Source organism: Oryctolagus cuniculus, chromosome 8 (genome assembly GCF_964237555.1).
Source record: "Oryctolagus cuniculus chromosome 8, mOryCun1.1, whole genome shotgun sequence".
In the NCBI taxonomy this organism is placed as follows: Eukaryota; Metazoa; Chordata; class Mammalia; order Lagomorpha; family Leporidae; genus Oryctolagus; species Oryctolagus cuniculus.
This window is the reverse complement of record NC_091439.1, coordinates 84,610,688-84,629,671: the sequence shown is the minus strand read 5'-3', so window position 1 is coordinate 84,629,671 and position 18,984 is coordinate 84,610,688. Positions and strand designations below refer to the sequence as shown.

The 18,984-nt window shown below is 39.2% G+C and overlaps 1 protein-coding gene across 2 annotated transcripts in view; it reads right to left on the bottom strand.

Annotated features, from left to right (window-relative positions):
* The window catches only part of PRKG2 (protein kinase cGMP-dependent 2), a 134,502-nt gene that overhangs the window by 71,989 nt on the left and 43,529 nt on the right, over nucleotides 1-18,984 (bottom strand). For both annotated transcript variants that reach the window (XM_070047976.1, XM_002717087.5), the window contains 2 exons: nucleotides 5,746-5,912; nucleotides 2,003-2,116 (listed from right to left, as the gene is read on the bottom strand). In XM_070047976.1, coding sequence (XP_069904077.1) covers nucleotides 2,003-2,116; nucleotides 5,746-5,912 — 281 coding nt within the window. The remainder of the gene's footprint in view (nucleotides 1-2,002; nucleotides 2,117-5,745; nucleotides 5,913-18,984) is intronic.

Genomic DNA, 18,984 nt, shown 5'->3' with positions numbered 1-18,984 from the left:
AAGAAACATATGCAGTGCATTTTCATTTATAATGATGACCCTACACTGCAACAGAACAGAACTTTTGACTCCTGTCTAACTACAACTTAGTACTTGTTAATCAACATTTCCCTATCCATCTCTCCCCACTACCCTTCCCAGCCTCTGCTAATCACCATTCTGCTCTCAACCTCTATGGGAGGGGCTGGCACTGTGGCACAGCAGGTTAAGCTGCCACCTGCAGAACTAGCATCCCCATATGGGTGCTGGTTCCAATCCTGGCTGCTCCACTTCTAGTCCCTGCTAATGCACCTGGGAAGGCAATGGAAGATGGCCCAAGTGTTTGGTTCCCTGCAGCCATGTGGAAGACCAAGATTAAGCTCCTGGCTCCTGGCTTCAGCCTAGCCAGCCCTGGCCATTGCAGTCATTTGAGAAGAGAACCAGTAGATGGAAGATTCTCTCTCTCTCTCCCCTCTCTCTCTCTCTGCCCCCTCTAATTCTGCCCTTCAAATAAATAAATAACTTTTTAAAAAAACTTCTATGAGAGCAACTTCTCTTTTTCGAAAGATTTTGTTTACTTGAAAGACAGACAGAGGAAGACAGAGCCGGACAGCCAGCTAGAGATCTCCTTGCCTAATTTTTCAGTTTATGATTATCAGTACTATGTTAAATAAAAGTGGCAAAAGTAAGCATCCATGTCTTCCTCCACATCTTAGGAATCCTTTAGCTTTTCCCACTTCTGTATGATATTGCTGTTGAATTGTTGTTATGTATGGTCTTTATTATGTTGAGATACATTCTTTCTGTACCTAATTTAGTGATGGATGCTGGATTTTATCAAATGCCTTTTCTGTATGTACCAGGATGATCATGGGTTTCGTCCTTCCATTTTGTTGACATAGTATGTCATGTATATCGATTTGCATATGTTGAACCATTCTTTCAGAGCTAAGAGGAATCTCAGTTGATCATGCTGAATAATCTTTCTACTTTACTGTTAGAATCTGTTTGCTAGTATTTTGTTGAGGACTTTTGCATCTACGTTTACCAAGGATGTTAGCCTGTAGCTTTCTTTTTTGCTGTATTCTTGCCTTATTTTGGTATCAGGGTAATTTTGGCTTCTTAGAATGTATTTGGAAGAATTCTCTCCTCTTCTATTTCTTGGACTGTCTTAAGAAAAACTGATATGAGTTTTCCTTTAAATGTTTTGTAGAATTTGGCAGTGAAGCCAGTGGGTCCTAAGTGACCCTTTGATCAGAGACTTTTTTTTTACGGATTCAATCTCATTACTGGTTATCAGTCTATTTAGGTATTCTTTTTCTTCATGACTCAATCTTGGTAAAGTGTATCTGTTCAGGAATTTGTCCATTTCTTCTAGTTTATCAAATTTGTTGGTGTATAATTATTTATAATAATACCTGATTATTTTTACTTTTGTGGTATCATGGAATCTACATTTTATCAAATACTTCCTCAATGCTAATACATATAAATCCAGTCCTAAACATTAAGAAATGCTATATCTAAATATTTCAGAAGAAAACTCAAGATGACTATGAATAAATTCAATAAAACCAGAAATCCTTAAGAGAAGCAATTAAACTAATCCCAAAAGTCACTCATGAATATTCTCATTGCATTAATTCATATCCCTTTTGATATTTATATTTTTCCATTGGCTTATTTAATTTTCTGGTTTATATATGTAATACCTAAATAGAGATTAGAAAACAACATTACGCACATGTCCATGTAGCAGAATATACAGTGAATGTTGGATTCATTTGGTTCAAGGCTGTCTTCCTAATTTGTACGGAGTTCTCTTATGTAAAAGTTATTTTTAACTTAAGTTATTTAGACAAATGCCTCAGTATAAATCCTTTCATGGGTGCAGCAGTTTCTATTAATAAGAGCATGTTGAGCAAAATGGCTGACAAAAATACATTAGATCAGGAGAGTTAAGTCTTAGCTAGGTTACCTTTAGCATTGTATAATTCTAAGATAGAGCATTTTATCCTCTTACCTTTCACAGAGGCAGTCCTTGTACAGTTGTATAAAATGGCTAGTTCCCCAAATGTAGTCCACATAGGGATAGATGACAGCAATTTCTCCCCTTGAAATACCTCTAGTCGACCCTCTATTGACAGAATTTAAGAAAAACAAAAATAATGAGAATATGCCTGCATTCCATAAATTCAAAAAAAAAAATGAAGAGTGTACAAAACATATAGAAGGCTGGCGCCATGGCTCACTAGGCTAATCCTCCGCCTAGCAGCGCCAGCACACAAGGTTCTAGTCCCGGTCGGGGCGCCGGATTCTGTCCCGGTTGCCCCTCTTCCAGGCCAGCTCTCTGCTATGGCCAGGGAGTGCAGTGGAGGATGGCCCAAGTACTTGGGCCCTGCACCCCATGGGAGACCAGGAGAAGTACCTGGCTCCTGCCTTTGGATCAGCATGGTGCTCTGGCCGCAGCGCGCCCACTGCAGAGGCCATTGGAAGGTGAACCAATGGCAAAGGAAGACCTTTCTCTCTGTCTCTCTCTCTCACTGTCCACTCTGCCTGTCAAAAAAAAAAAAAACATATAGATGAGGTGATAATTCACATTTTAATACAGTGGTTCAGAGTAAAGACTAAATTTAGCTCTTCTTTTATTTTATTTTTTTATTTGACAGGCAGAGTTAGACAGTAAGAGAGAGAGAGAGAGAGACAAAGGTCTTCCTTCCATTGGTTCACCCCCCCCAAATGGCCGCTACAGCTGGCGCACTGTGCCAATCTGAAGCCAGGAGCCAGGTGCTTCCTCCTGGTCTCCCATGAGGGTGCAAGGCCCAAGCACTTGGGCCATCCTCCACTGCCTTCCCGGGCTACAGCAGACAGCTTGACTGGAAGAGGGCAACCGGGACAGAATCCGGCACCCCAACTGGGACCAGAACCCAGAGTGCCGGTGCCACAGGCAGAGGATTAACCTAGTGAGCCGAGGCACCAGCCTAAATTTAGCTCTTCTACTTACTCCTTATTAGCTGGGTCACTTAGAGAATATCACCTTTTCTGCCTGGAGTTCCATATCAATAATGGAGATAATAATAATTACTATTCCCACTTTATAAAGTCTTTGTGAGAATTAAATAAATTAACTTAGGTAGGAATGGCTAGCACATAGGATGTGCTATGTAAGTATTAGCCATTATTAACACTTGCGTGTATGGTCACCATTGTAACAGAATCCTTCCTGAAGCAGTGGGTGGCAAGCGTTTTATTTGAAGTTCATTCTACCCTATCAAAAGGGTACGGCATAAAACTCTCTTTTACCAGAAGCCCAACAATCACTGTGTGTCTTGAAATCACAGCAGAATTGTTCAACGCGAAGGCAGAGCAACTTGTGATAACTGAGAATTGCCCCGGAGTCGACTGCCTGGCTCTGAGCCATGGCTCTAGTTAATGGCTGGATGACTGACGAGTTTCTTCCCAGTGCTTCCACCACTATTCATTCAAATGTAATGCATACAAAGGTCCTTTGAAAAGTTTGTGAAAATGGAATTGAAATGTGCATTTACTTTGGTGAAAAATTCTGAAATTCATGCATAGTTTTTCCCGTTACACATGTTTTCCATGAAGTTTTTGAAGACCCCATATACGAATTATAAATGTTAAGAGGCTAAGAAAAGTGCTTAGCACTTAGGTGTACCTAGGCAAAGAATGGAGAACTCCAGATTACCTTCTCATAGTTCTTTTGCCTTATTAATATTCTTCTCCCATCCCTTCAAACAAGCATAAACAAAACCTTACCCAACCCAGATTGTAAGCAAAATATATCTAAATTCTGAGAGGAAGAAGAAAAGGTGAGGCAAAGTCTCTTTTCCTAAAGAATCCACCTCTTTCTAAACAGCTCTGAGTCATCTCTGCCCATTCATTCATTCAACAGATCTGCCAGCGCATCAGAATGTAGAGAAGAGGAAAGACACTTAATCTGATAGGATTTATATTCCAGTAAGAAAAAAAACCTCCAAATTCTACAGATTAGATATGCATTTTAATAAATTCCCATTACAGCTAAATTTTATTCCATCAAAACCACTTACTGCTAACATCCAGTTGAAATCATGGATGTTAATGCATTTCAAGGACTTTTTTAATTGGCTATGGCTCATAGGACTTGAGCAATGCTGAAGAATTATATGGGATATCAAAAGTTTAAGCTAAATATGCTTTTACTATTTGCTATATTTTATAAAGGGGAGATATTTAATTACAAAATTAATTCGCTCAACCAGATAATTAAACCAGGCAATTCAGTCCTTACATGACATTGTAATTAATTCAACCAAAAAACCATCCAATTTTCATTTCCATGTATAGCCCTGATCTCAATAGCTGCACTGATGCTGACTTCTGCTCAACCTCTCCCCCCTCAAAACCTTTCATCAGAGTTAGTGGCAAGGAACAAGATGAGCTGACGTGAGTTTCGCATCCTGTCCAGCAGGTTCCATAAATGTTTGTTGACTTAATTGGCTATCTCCTCTTGCCAGAATGCTCTAGCCTTGCTAAAATGGATAAGAAACAACCAAGCAAAAAAATGCAAGAAAGAAAAATTGCTCTGGTTCACCTGTCCACAAAAAACCAAAGCCTGGCTATGAGCAGTACACTCCACTACTTGACTAGAATAATCATTTGGAAAGGACTATACAATTTTAAAGGTGCTCAAAAAGATGTATATGGCGAATACTACAAAAACAATTATGACTGTCATGTTTAAAGAATAAATGTAGGTAAAAACACTCTCTTATATACCAGAAATAGAATTATATATGTTTATTACTTGATAACACATGTCTTATCATTTAGATAGGCAACTTCTGTCCTAAACCTAAGGCCCCAAGGAATAAAAGCATTGCTTGGATGATCAGGAAATTCAATGCCAAACAGAAAGCATGACACATCTCAGGTCACCACTCTATCTGCATAAGCCAGGGTTAACTTTGTTTCCTAAAACTCAACAAGGTGAAGCCATTCAGAATTTGGCATGGCATTCAAAAGCTTCAATCTCTGTTCAGATAATTTCATGCTTATTTATCTACAAAAAGTTTTCTGAAGTAGCAGTTATAAAATCTATACAGAAATAAACCCTTTGCTTTTCTAACCATTATAATCTCAGCATACAAACATGTTCAAGGGATCACAGAGGAAGAGAACCATTTAAGTGATTCCAAAAATACTAGTTTTAACTGTGAGGCATTCCATTTGACTTGTCTGTTGCTTACGTGAACATAAATTATCTTTTGAAAGCATTGGTATATATCAAAAGTATTTTCCAGAACCACAAAAATTATTTTTTTCTGATACAGTTACCTACAACATCAATATAAGCAGCAATATTTTGAAGGGAAGCACATCTTTGAGTAGCTGGAACTGTGGTTAAAAGCACAAATTCTTAAGTCAGATTGTCTAAATTTGCATTGTAGGTCCACTACTAATAAGCTGTGTAGCTTTGGATTATAAGACATAGTCTCAAATTGTAACATGGAGAAAAAAGAAGCTGTTTTATAGGGTCAGAAACTAGATGGAATTAAACCTCTTCCTTAAGTATTTTATAAGATGTTTGATCTTCAGAAACTATTGGGCAAATATTACATATTTTCATCATCATATTAGACAAGCAATGTTACTATATCATGAACTTAATCTCTTAGATATTCTACAAAGAGAACAACTGGTTTTGCATTTTCACAAATATTTTCAAAATATTTATAACTGGAAAAATTCTGTGAAACCCACCTGCTAGCACAAAGATATGATTCCCTGGTTCTCCTTGTTTAATAATGTAACTCCCTTGCTGGTAGTTCCTGCCGTACATGCATTCCACCATGTCTTTGATCTGCTGAGGGTCCAGTCTCTTCAGAAACTGGTTTTTATTAAGGGCATCTGTAATGAGCTTCTTCTCACTGGAGTGGCAGAAAAGAAATGTTAGGTGTAAGGATTTAGCTGCCAATTAAGACGCCCACATCCCATATCATAGTGCATGGATTCAACACCCAGTTGCATTTCTGACTCTAACTTCTTGCTAATGCAGAACCTGGAAGGCAGAAATGATGCCTATGGTGATGGGAGTCTTGCTACCCATGTGAGAATCCTGGATGGAGTTTTTGGTCCCAAGCCCAGCCCAGGACCATTCAGGACATCTGGAGAATGAACCAATGAATGGGAGCTCTCTGTCTCTGTCTGTCCCTCAAATGCATAAATAAAAATTTTTAGAAGATCCATTACTTAATATTAGTGACAACCATGCTTTACTATCTAGATTCACTTCATTACCACACCTTACTTGTGAGGTAATTTTGAATCGTTTCCTGATTATTATTATTGTGCTGATTGTATTGTCACTCCTAATTGTATAATTACTCCCAATCACCAGAATTGCAGACCTTCTCAGGCTTCCTAGACACACTACTAAGGCACACATGACTTCTGGATGGAACATAAGTCTGGTGGATGGGAAGAGGTTATATTTAAGGAACTGAAACATGGTCATTCCCTGGAGTGTGCCTAGTGTCTGTGGCACCAGCTCTTTTATACCTTCTTTCATCCTCACTTCTATCTTGTATGATAATTACCAATCCTACTCCAAGAAGTAAAAAAAAAAACCACTTATTCTTCATAGGAGTAAATCTAAATCTGAGTCTAAAGTTGGTGCTACTTCTGTTATATCCCACTGCCTCTTCTGAGGAAGACAGTTCTCTCCCGTGGGGCTCATTAGATGGTGGCAGTCTGGTTTGGCTCACGTTTTACTCTAGGTACGTGTAGACTAGACAGAGCCTACATTTCCAATCTCACATCTATCAATCCTAAAATCCAAACTATTAATACCCCTAGAACTCTATGTTTTTTCTTCCAAAAAAAAGTTACTCAATGTTTATTACCATACATTTTAAATGTTCTAATTAACATGATTTTATGTAGATATCATAAAGTTATTGGACAGGAAGAAAGGATCCTTTATTGGCTAAGTCAGAATATCTGAACAGTGTATTCTCATAAACACAGCATTTTTTAAAGATGTATTTATTTATTTGAAAGGCAAGAGGTCTTCTATCTACTGGTTCACTCCCTAGATGGCTGCAATGGCCAGAGATGCTCACCAATCCGAAGCCAGGAGCCAGGAGCCTTCTCTGGGTTTCCTATGGGAGTGCAGGGTCCCAAGCACTTGGGCCATCCTCCACTGCTTTCCCAGGCCATTGCAGAAAGCTGGATTGGAAGTGAAGCAGCCAGGACTTGAGCCGGCACCCATATGGGATGCTGGCACCCCAGGCAGCAACTTTACCCGCTATGCTACAGCCCAGGGCCCCACAGCATGATTTTTAAGGTAGCATTTCCTCTCTATATTTTTCAATCAAGCTTTCTCTGAACACTGATTTTACAGTTTGAAAACTAGCAATCTTTTTCTATACAAAGAATTCTTGGAGTGGGCATTTAGCATAGTGATTAAGATATTGCTTAGGATCTCTACGTGTGCATCCCATATCAGAGTGCCTGGTTCGAGTCCTGGCTACTCCACTTCCAATCCAGCTTCCTGATACTGTGCACCCTGGGAGGCTGTAGATGGCGACTCAAGCATTTGGGTCCCTGCTACCCACACAGGAGACCTGGCTTGAATTCTGCAGACCTGGCTTCAGCCTGGTCCAGTCCTGGCTGTTGTGAGCATTTAGGGAGTGAACCAGCAATGGAAGGACTCTCTCTTTCAGCTTTAAAATAAAATTAAAATAAATTTTTATAAAATGTTTTAAGTTTTCAAACACAAGCTAAGACTTCTTAGAATAACTGCTTCCCTCATGAGTCCATCTGTCAGATCACGAAGGTCCATGCAGGAAACAGGACAGAGTCTTCTACACAGACACTACTTCTTCCCTTCAATCTCTCTGCTCTCATTCAAACTCTGAGTACCTTCAGAATTTATTTCCCTCTTCATCTTATGTATCACCAAGCTACATGAATTCTCTTTACAAAATATCACTCATAGATTTTATCTTCTGTTTTCAAGGTTGTCCCACAGCCCAAAAAAAAAAAAAATCTTAGGTCTGTACAACTTTAATGGCTTCTTTCCTGGAATTTCAGTTTCTAGCATCTGTCTCCTAAACTCTATTCTTTACCATATTAACAAATAAATGTTGCAAAAAATTGACCAAAAAATTGAATTCATCATTACCTTTCCTGAAACCAGTAATTCACCTGACTGCAATATACCAAGAACATATATTTGGCAGGTAATTTTCTTGAATCAAATAGTGGAACTGTGAACTATACTGGAAAATCTCTGTTTTCATGGACTTTCATGATAGTGTAATATTCCAGCCAGTTTTCCTCAATGCCTACATATTCTAATTTACCAGTGTTTATAAACAGCTTCTTTAGAAGCAAAAATGTATTGACTAAGGGATTTTGAAAATGTACAGTTCACACTTCAAAGATTAAAACAGGCCTTGTAGCAAACAAATCTGCTTAAACCAGTTTTCTCAAACTCTAAGGTATTTTTTCTTTCCTTATCGTTTAACTAAATTTCTGACAACCCACTGAAGAACTATGAAATCATCTTTTCCCATAGAAGAAAGCTAACACACTCTAACCCAATATTCATCATTTCCTACAACACGGCTCCACTCTATTAATCTAGTTCTTCCTCCCTAAAACAAGTATTTTATTACAGATAGATCGGTACCCTCACTGTCTCTTACATCTGCCAGCTTCAGCTTAAGGCTTGGAACACGTTTTCGCCTCTGACTTTGCTTCTTCTCTCCTTGGTCTGTCCAAGAAAGCCTCACGCTTCTAGACGGATGCTGTAGCTCATACAAGCCTTTCATTCCACTTTGATCTTCCAGGCACAATAATTTTTATGTACAGTTGGTAAATTTTAGCAAGAACCTACTTAGGACACAGAAATTACTTAAACATGGTCCATGCTCTTAAAATTCATAGATCCTTATTGGTTAGTTTAGTGTATAAACATGATATTTTTAAAATCCTCATTGTATTCCTAAAGTTATTAACATATCGAGGACAAACTGAATGAATTTCATAGATATAGTTCCAAGAATAGAATACGTTCATCCTGCCCTCTCTCCTCCTTCTTTTATTTTCATTTTTTTGTGGTAGCATTCTTTCAATTTACCTTATAATCAGAGTCTCAATTATTCCTCTAAACAAAAAGCTCTACAAGTAAAAGGTAGATAAGACTCCTGTTCTGCAGGGGTGTAGGCAAAGGTAAATAGACAATGGTCAAATCACAGGATGTAAGTTTAGCTTAATATGCTTTACTTTTTTAGGGTATTCTATATACTAGCTGCAGCCAATCAAAGAAAACATATGATATTTATCTTTCATAGATCTGGCTTATTTCTACTAAGCTTAATGGTCTCCAGTTCCACATATTTTAATAATAGAAAGTTTCTCTCTATGGATTTTTCTCCCAACTGGATAACCAATTCTTGGTGAGATGAGTCCTAACTTGATTCTCTTGTTTAAGGGAAGTATATATCATGAATTAAGAACATGAGTTTTTCAACTCCTCCTACAACTATGATTTGTCAGCTACTATCAGTACAGGTCTCTCTGCCCCTCAAAAAATCATCAAAGCTGTTCAGATAAATAAAGAGAAGCAGAGAGAAAGAGAAAGAGAAAAAATCTGTTGAAAGTATTGGTGATCTACCAGCACAGCATCCACATGTGGAATTGTGATTCACAACAGAACATGAGCTTAACATTCACCTCTGCTTTCCTCGTAAGGGATTAGTTGACTTGTATATGGCTCCTGAACAGTACTGTCTTTATAGAAAGAGACACATAACAGATCAAGGTACTGGTTTTTGGCTGTTTGTCATTTGATCTGTTTTCTTGGTATGCCTGGTATTTCTTGATGCCATCTCAGCTATCCATTATGGAAAAATTGTACAAAACTCTGAGTCTAAACATTGTGTGAATTTTTACAGAAAAGATTTACTTTTGCTTGTGGCAGATAGTTAGAACAGGAGCAAATAATTTTAACTCAAGCAGGATTTATTTTTTTTTTTTTGAGACAGTCAGTATATTTTGATTAGTCTTTGCTTCTAGGTTGCAGTATTTCATGTATCCCATCTGAAATGCTGTTTACCAGAATTCTCCATAGAGTGCCTGGAACCCCAACTTTTGTCTTCCTCATCCTTTAATTATAATCAAAAATTTTCTTAAATCAATGAAAAAACATCAAGTAACAGGTAAGGTTCATTATAAACTTCAAACAAACACAAAGGAAACCACATCTTGGTCTATGATAGTCAAATTGCTGAAAACCAAATACAAAAAGAAAAATCTAAAAGTCAGCTATAAAAAGGAAACACATTGCCTTCATATGATCAACAATAGGACTGATTGACTTACAGAAATAATGGAAGCCACAACACAGTAGAATATTCTCAAAATGTTTCAGAAAGCCTATTTAACTACCTTTACATGGTAAAAACAGCCTTCAAATATGAGATCAAAATGAACACATTTCAAAATATTTTTCTGTGGGCAACACATAACAGTGCATCACTCCAAACAGCAGGAATTTGATCCCAGGTGGAAAACAGAAGATGTTAGAAAGAAGAAATAGCAATGGAAAAAATAAATATGTAGGTAAGTAAAGGAAGCTTGCCTTTACCAAAGAATGATAATACCTTGTAGAGTGTATAATATACAGCAAATTAATGTCTGAAAACAATAAATGAAAAAATGAGATGGAAACAATAAATCGAGTTAGCATAATTTTTTAAAGTTTTTTTTATTTATTTACTTGACAGGCAGAGTTACAGACAGTGACAGAGAGAGACAGAAAGAAAGGTCTTCCATCTGATGGTTCACCCCCAAAATGGCCGAAACGGCCTGAGCTACGCGGATCTGAAGCCAGGAGCCAGGTGCTTCCTCCTGGTCTCCCATGTGGGTGCAAGGCCCAAGCACTTGGGTCATCCTCCACTGCCTTCCTGGGCCACAGCAGAGAGCTGGACTGCAAGAGGAGCAACCGGGACAGAATCTGGCGCCCATATGGGATGCCAGCGCCGCAGGCGGAGGATTAACCTAGTCTGTCACAGCGCTGGCCCCGAGTTAGCATAATTTAAGGTTCAGGAACAGATAAAAATTCTAATCTGTATCAGAAATTTAATAAATTAATGATGCATATCATAATTTAAGCTAACTCTTAAAAGATTAGTCAAAGAATGCTTAACTAGAAAATAAACAAAAATAAAATGGAATAAAAACATACTTATTAATCCAAGAAAATGGCAAGAAAGTAGAGAAAAAGAAACTAAAGAAGTGCGACAAAGAAGTAACGAATAGATGCTAGATTTAAACCCAAATATTTTGTGTTTACATTAAATATGAATGGACCAAATTCCTCAATTAGAAAATAAAATTATCATACTAGTAAAATAAAAAGAGAAATACATATGTGTGTTGCTTGTAAGAGACAAGTGTTAGAGATAATGGCACAGAAAGGATGAAAGTTTAAAAATGGAAAAATATATACTATGTGAACAATAATTAAAAATAAATTTTTCCAGATACAGGAAGGTAAACTTTAATGTAAAATACATTTCTAAAAATACAGAGGGATATATCACAGCAATGTAATCAACAATATATAAATATTCCAAATTTGTATGTATCTATTATGATACCCTCAAACATATAAAGCAATATTGACAAAATTAAAAGAAACCATGGCCAAATCATCTATACTTATTTTGGGAGATTTGGACAGCACTCTCTAAATAATAGAACAAGCAGGCAAAATTAAAAACTAGAAGCTCTAAATAACTGACTGTCAAACTCCATGCAGTCTTTTGATGAAATGGATATTTCAAGTCTGTATTCAATAAATTTTTAATACTTATTCTTATGAAGTTCACATGGAATCTTCATGTAAATTGACAGTTTGGGAAACCATAAAACAAGTTGCAACTGCTTTTACATCTAAAGTAACACAGATTTGAATACAGTAGAATTAGGCTACAAATCAATAACAAAATATAATTCTGTGCATAGGTATTTGGCACAGCAGTCAAGTCGCTGCTTAGGTCACCTGTGCCCCATTTCAGAGCACTCATTTTGTACCCCAACTCCTCCACTTCCAATCTAGCTCTGCTAATATGCATGTTGGGAGGCAGCAGGGGACACCCACATGGGAGACCTGACAGCCACATGGGGGTCCCTGGCACCCATATAGGAGACCGGATTGGGTTCTGGGCTCCTGCCTTCAGCCTGGCCCAGCCCTGATTACTGCACGCATCTGGGGGTGAACCAGAGGGTAGAATATCTAACTCTCTCTTTTTCTCCCTCTGTCTTCCAAATAAAATGAAAATAAATTAAGAAAAATTAAAAACATGTAATCATAAAATTATCAAATGTTTGAAAATTGAGCAATACATTTTTAAATAGTCTATAGGCCAAGTATTATGTCATAAAGAAAATCAAATAATATTTTGAAAAAAGAAATACATACAATGTGCAGTTAATGTGATGCTTAGAAATCTATAGTGTTAAACAGCTAAAACAAAAGAATATAGATTACAAATAAATTATCTAAGTGTTTGCCAGAAAAATCTAGAAAAGAAAGGCAAATTGGACTCAAAAAAAGGGGGGGATGCAGAAAATGACAAAATGGAAGCATAAAATAATAACTCAGAGAGAAGTATAATGAAGAGAACCAACACAGTCCAAAACAGCTTCTCTGGAAGACTAATAAAGCTGATAAATTCACAACAAGATGTAGTGCCAGAGGGGAAGAAAGCATGGGAGACAGGTAATACAATTACTAATACTGCAAATGAGTAGACATCAGCATAGATATTAAAGATTTGAAAAACGAGTGAACAGCATCATAACTATTTTTAAAATATGTATCAATTTTTAGGAACCCTGGGAAAATACACCATATAAAATCTGACACAAGAAATGGAAAACCTGCTTGGCAAGAGCATATGGAAATGCACATTTGTTAAGAGCACAGATCTGGATCTGGGATTGCCAGGGTTTGATTCCATGCTCTGCCACTAACTGTGGAACCTTGAGCAAGTCCTTTAATCTCCGAGTTTCCTGAGCAGTGAAACAATAATAAAAACAAGGATCATAAGATTTCTATGAGAATTAAATTTATTAATGATATAAAGCACTAAGCACTGTGCCCAGTGAATAAAATATACTACATAAGGGATAGCAATTACTATGATAAATCACCAGGTTACCAGCTACTTAAAAACTGAGTGAGAACATCCCAAAACGCTCAACATTTAGAGAATTCTCTTTAAGGACGAGCATTTTGAAATTTAGTGAACTTTCTGACAATCCAGTTCCCCTGCTTTCACTCTCCCAGTGTCCGGGGTATCACAGACCCCAGAATGCCTTGCCGGTCCCCAGATGTCCCAGGCCACTTAGTTTCCCCACAGTTCATTCCTCCACCCAAACCCAGCTCTCGCTTTTCTCTGCCATAAAGGATTTCCTAGTCCACTAAACAAATGCTTGCTCCTTCTTTCATTCACTTCTCTCTTAGAGCATGAATCACACAGGAGCTGGCATTGTGTCACCGCAGGTAAAGCCACTGACTGTGATACCAGCTTCCCATATCAGGGCACTGGTTCGAGTCCCAGCTGCTCCTCTTCTGATCCAGCTCCCTGCTAATGGCCTGGGAAAGCAGCAGAAGACAGCCCAAGTGCTTGGGTTCCTGCACCCACGTGGGAGACCAGGATGATGTCATTGGCTACTGGTTTCTACTTGCCCCAGACCTGGACATTGTGACCATTTGGAAAGTCAATCAGCAGATGGAAGATTCTCTCTCTTTCTCTCTCTCTCTCTCTCTCTCTCACACACTCTGCCTATCAAATAAATAAGTCTTCTTTAATTTTTTTAAATTTATTTGAAAGACAGGGTTACAGAGAGACATAGAGACAGAGAGAGGTCTTCCATCCACTGGTTCACTCCCCAAATGACTGCTGATCCAAAGCCTGGAGCCAGGAGCTTCTCCCAGGTCTCCCATGCAGGTGCAGAGGCCCAGGGACTTGGGCCACCTTCTACTGCTTTCCCAGGCCACAACAGAGAGCTTGATTAGAAGTAGAGCAGCCAGGACTCGAACCGGTGCCCATGAGGAAGGCTGGCACTGCAGCTGGGGATTTAACCCACTGGGGCTACAGTGTCGGCCCCAGTAAGTCTTTTTTTAAAAAGAACATGAATCACACAGTACTAAATAAATTGTAATTTCCCTGAAGGGACTCTATCTTCAAGGGTGTGCAGTGCTGTCTTCATCCTGTTATTACCCAACATCTAGAACTGTACTTAGTATACACCAAATTATTCCCTTTAATGTACAAATTATGGACACAGGGACAAGCATAGAGGGGGAAATGTCACCACCTATAAACAAGACAAAGATGATAAACTCAGTAAGCATCTCTTCCACCCCTCCCATAGAAATTTTTGTTCAAGTGATAAACCTACAACAAACAACAACAAAAACACCTAATAAATGTACATGCTTATAATTTGAGAAACTAGCATGAGAAGGATGAGGTCATTATATGAGTAATCAGAAAATGAGCATGACTTTCTCCTGTCAATTCTCCTATCTGTTGCCCATATGATTAAGCACGGTTGTAGTTTCATCATGTTTACTGTTGCTTGACACTCACAACAAACATTTTTCCTCTCTCTTACATCTGTGCAGATGATCCTATTCCCGTGAGCATTAAAGAACCAAGGTTAATAATGAAATGTTGAAAACAACCAAAACTTACAAGGAAGTTAACCTGACGCACTCAGTGATATGCATAACCATCATTGCACAGCATGGTAATCAGGTATAAATGGTAAATAGCGTTGTAATTAGTATTGCTTCATGATGATCAAACTGAGTTATTTCAGGAGTCAGTGTTGGGGAAGCCTGTCCTTGTAGCACAGTGGTTTTTGGCTGCATGTTAGAATCATCAAGGAAGCTCTCATTAAACCCCTGTGTCCAGGGCTCCCACCTCAAATCAGTTAAATCAGACTCCTTGTAGACTGGATTCAAGGATCAATATTTTTTTCATATTCCCAAGGTGACCACATTGCACTCAGAATTCATTGCAGCTGTACTCAAGAAAATGTAAGGAGTCTGAAGTTGTCTCTTACCTCCATATTTCTATAGCACTGGGAACATGTCTTTACTGCAGGCTAATCCCAAAGTCAAGCAACGATATTAAGAAATTAACAATCATTGATGAATAGTAATCAGTTAATGTTGTCACAGCACTCTGACATAGCCAACGTTCGTTTGCAACACAACGCATCAACCCAGAAGTGAGTTAACCTCTAGTGTCCTCTCCCACCTCCCAGCATCCTGTGTGTAACTAAAATATGGCCTTCATGTTTATGCTCATGCTGTCCAGTTAGAGCCAGGACTCTTGCTTTCAACTATGACAAAACAGACATGACATAAATGTACCATTTAAGCCATTTATCAGGGTATTCAGAAGCCTGAGGATGTTCCCACTGGTTGCCAACCATCCCCCCTGGCCGAACTCTTTCCATCTTCCCAAGCAGAAACACAGCAACCAGTGTACACTAACTCCTTTTCTCACTCCCTCCTACCCTGACAACTTCCCTTCTCATTCACGTCTGTATAAATTTCCCTTCTCTAGGGTCCTCATAAATCTGAGGCCATACAATATTTATCCTGCTGTGCCTGGCTTATTTCACTTAGCAGAATGTCTTCAAGGGACATTCATGCTGTCACGTGGGCCAGAACTTCCCTTTTGAGGCGGAATACTATGGCATTGCAGGTATGCACTGGATTTTGTTTCTCCACTCATCCATTGATGGCACTGGGCTGCTTTTACCTTGGGTTTATTGTGAATGATGCATATGTGAACATGATATACAAGACTCTGGAGTTTTTATGCATGGTTTTACATACTCAACATGGACAGCGCTCTTAACCAAACCAGGGAATCACACCTCAGAGAAGCAGATGGCCTGGAGTGGCGTCCTGACTCCTGAGATGGCCCCATGATCTCCAGCACCACTGTTATGTTCTGGTATGATCCATGCCCCCACAAGTGGGAACAGAACCTGGGACTTGCTCCTCATTGACAAAATAGAGCAGCAGTGATGGGACAGCCCTGCTGTGGTTGTTAGACCCAATGTCACCCTTCACCAACTGTAAACAGACACTGTAGCTGGTCATGAAGGAATGCACTGGCGGCTGTGGAGGGCCTACAGGAAGAGGACACACAGCAAGGAGCCCTGGGTCACCCCTGGGTGACCACCAGCAAGAAAATGGGAACCTTAGTCTTACAGCAGCAAGGAACTGCATTTTGCCAACAATCGCATCAGCGTGGAAGAGAACCACTTCCTGCAGACAGCACTGGAAAGGAACACAGCCTGCTGACCCCTTGACTGCAGCCGTGCGAGACTGAGCAAGGGACCTACACCCTGCCTGGACTTCTGACCTGTGGGAACTCCGAGATGGCAAACGTGTGCTGTTTAAACTGCTAAGCTGGTGGTAACTGATGATGGGGCAACAGGAAACAAGCTCAGCTAAGTTTCTAAGAGTCTCTATTTCCAAGAAATTTCAAGTGATAGCTTGTTCTCTTAAGTTTTTATTTCCCTTTTCCTCATCTCTACAGAAAGAAATGGAAGTTCCAGATCTTTCTTTCCCTCCCATTTCCCAGAGCTTAATTTGTAAGCCCCTAGCTGTCTAAACATATTCTTAAAATTCACCAATTAAAATCAACTTGGCTGCTCTTGATACAAAAAGCAAACCAAACAAAAATGGGTAACCATATGACATAATGGATATGTTAATGTACTTCACTATAGCAACCATTTTACTCTCTATATCTCCCATGACATCAAGTTCTATCTCTTAAAAATACACAGCTCAATTTATTTTTAAAAGATTGATTTGGCATAATTAAAAAAATGACCCTGGGGGATTACATGAGTATCTGGGTGTCCTGATCACTCACACTTTAGGATAAAATATATTTAAATTATCTTCTATCCATTCCTGGCTACAGAACACACACACACACACACACACACACAGAGGCACATCAACAAAAGAAAAAAAACATACAACAAGTACTTCTAAAGACAAATTGTTCTAAAGTGAGACTTCACAGAAAGGCAACAGTAAGAATAAATATAAGAAATGTTATCTTTCACAAAAAAGGTACTTCCAATGAGTCTAAAAATAATACTTGGGGCTGGAGCAGTGGCATAACAGGTAAAGCCATCACCTGCAATGCCAGCATCCCATATGGGCATCAGTTAATGTCCCAGCTGCTCCACTTCCAATCCAGCTCCCTTCTAATAGCCTGGGAAAAGCAATGAAAGATGACCTGAGTGTTTGGGTCCCTGCCACTCAAGTGGGAGACCTGGAAGAAGCTCCTGGCTCTTGGCTTCCGCCTGGCCCAGCCCCAGACATTGTGGCTATCTGGGGGAGTGAACCAGTGGATGGAATATCTGTGTGCATGTGTGTGTGTGTGGTGTGTGTGTGAGTGTCCTTGTCTCTGTGTAACGCTTTCAAATAAATAAATCCTTTTAGAAAAAAGAAACCGTTTTAACCTTCTCTTCAGATCTTTTCCCTTCTTGAAAAATTGAATTGCTATTTAAACCTTAGGAAAAGTCAGGTGGCAGGAGCTAGTAGCTCAGCTTCCAGAAAGCAAAGGGCAGCCCCCTGCCAACTCATGGCACTGCTTATTAGCAGGCAAGGGCCAGGGGGCAACACTTCCCTCTGATCCAACAAACAAGCAGAAGAAAGGCACTGTCTTCTCAACTATGCTATTTCACCAAAGTCTTTCACCCAGGATATGGCAAGGAAACAGACAGTGCTCAGAATGGCTTGGAATGTCTCAGAGAGAAAAAAAATGAGTCAGAACAAGCCATCACATTTCAGCAGGCACTCAGAAGATAGAAGTCAGGACAGAGGGAGGCTGCAGCCCAACTTCCAAGACAGTAGTTCAAACCCAACACTGCTCCATTCACCTGAACAAACTCATCTGGAACAAATAACATATTTGGAATTGCTATAAATATCCTATATACTAAGAAGACAGCAAGCAAAATAAAATGACTGCAGGTTGTATAGCTGCTGCAGTCTAGAGGCACCTGTGTTAACATCCAGGAAAGGTTAAAGGAGCTTTAGGCATTCCTGGCAATGACTATGAGCTAGTTACTTCTGCATGCTAAGCCTCAGATGGTAATACCCATAGATTTACAGTGAAAGTCAGTGAGACAGCTATCACAGACAGGCCACGCCCAGTGTGCCTGGCCTGTAGTTGCTGCTCACAATTGGTACTGATGGTCCTTGATTAATGGGAGAAAAGGAAAGAATAAAATAAAAGTATCAGTGAAAAAACTTGGGAGGTAAAGGACAAAGAAAGAAGAGGAGTAAAAGTAGAGGAAAGCAGAATTAAAGAATAAGCCTCGTGGATTCAATATGCACTCAATAAATATTGAACTGAATGTCTTAACCTGAAGGAGAAACAGAAATCTTAGATGCTTCAGCAGCTAGCCAAGGCTGTTGGGTCAAAAATTGGTATGATTTTTGTGTAGAACAAAAAGTATAAAGCAAGGGCAGGCTCCTCAGAGTCAGCATGGTGCTAACAATGACAATGAGCACATACACTTTTATTCAAAAGCACAGAAGTCAGGGCCAGCATTTATAGTACAGCATGTTAAGCTGTTCAGCCTGGCTCCAGCTCCCTGAACTCACATGGGAGGCCTGGATGGAGTTCCAGGCTCTTGGCTTCAGCCTGGCCCAGCCCTGGCTGTTAGAGGTCATTTAAGGAGTGAATCAGCAGATGAAAGAAATCTCTCTCTCTCTCTCTCTCTCTAACTCTATCTCTCTCTCTCCCCCTTCCTCCCATTGCTTTTTTAATTATTGCTCTCTCTTTATTGCCTTTCAAATAAATAATTTTTTTTAATTTAAACAGTCAAATCTTTTAATCCCATTTTTTGAGGTTTGATTAAATA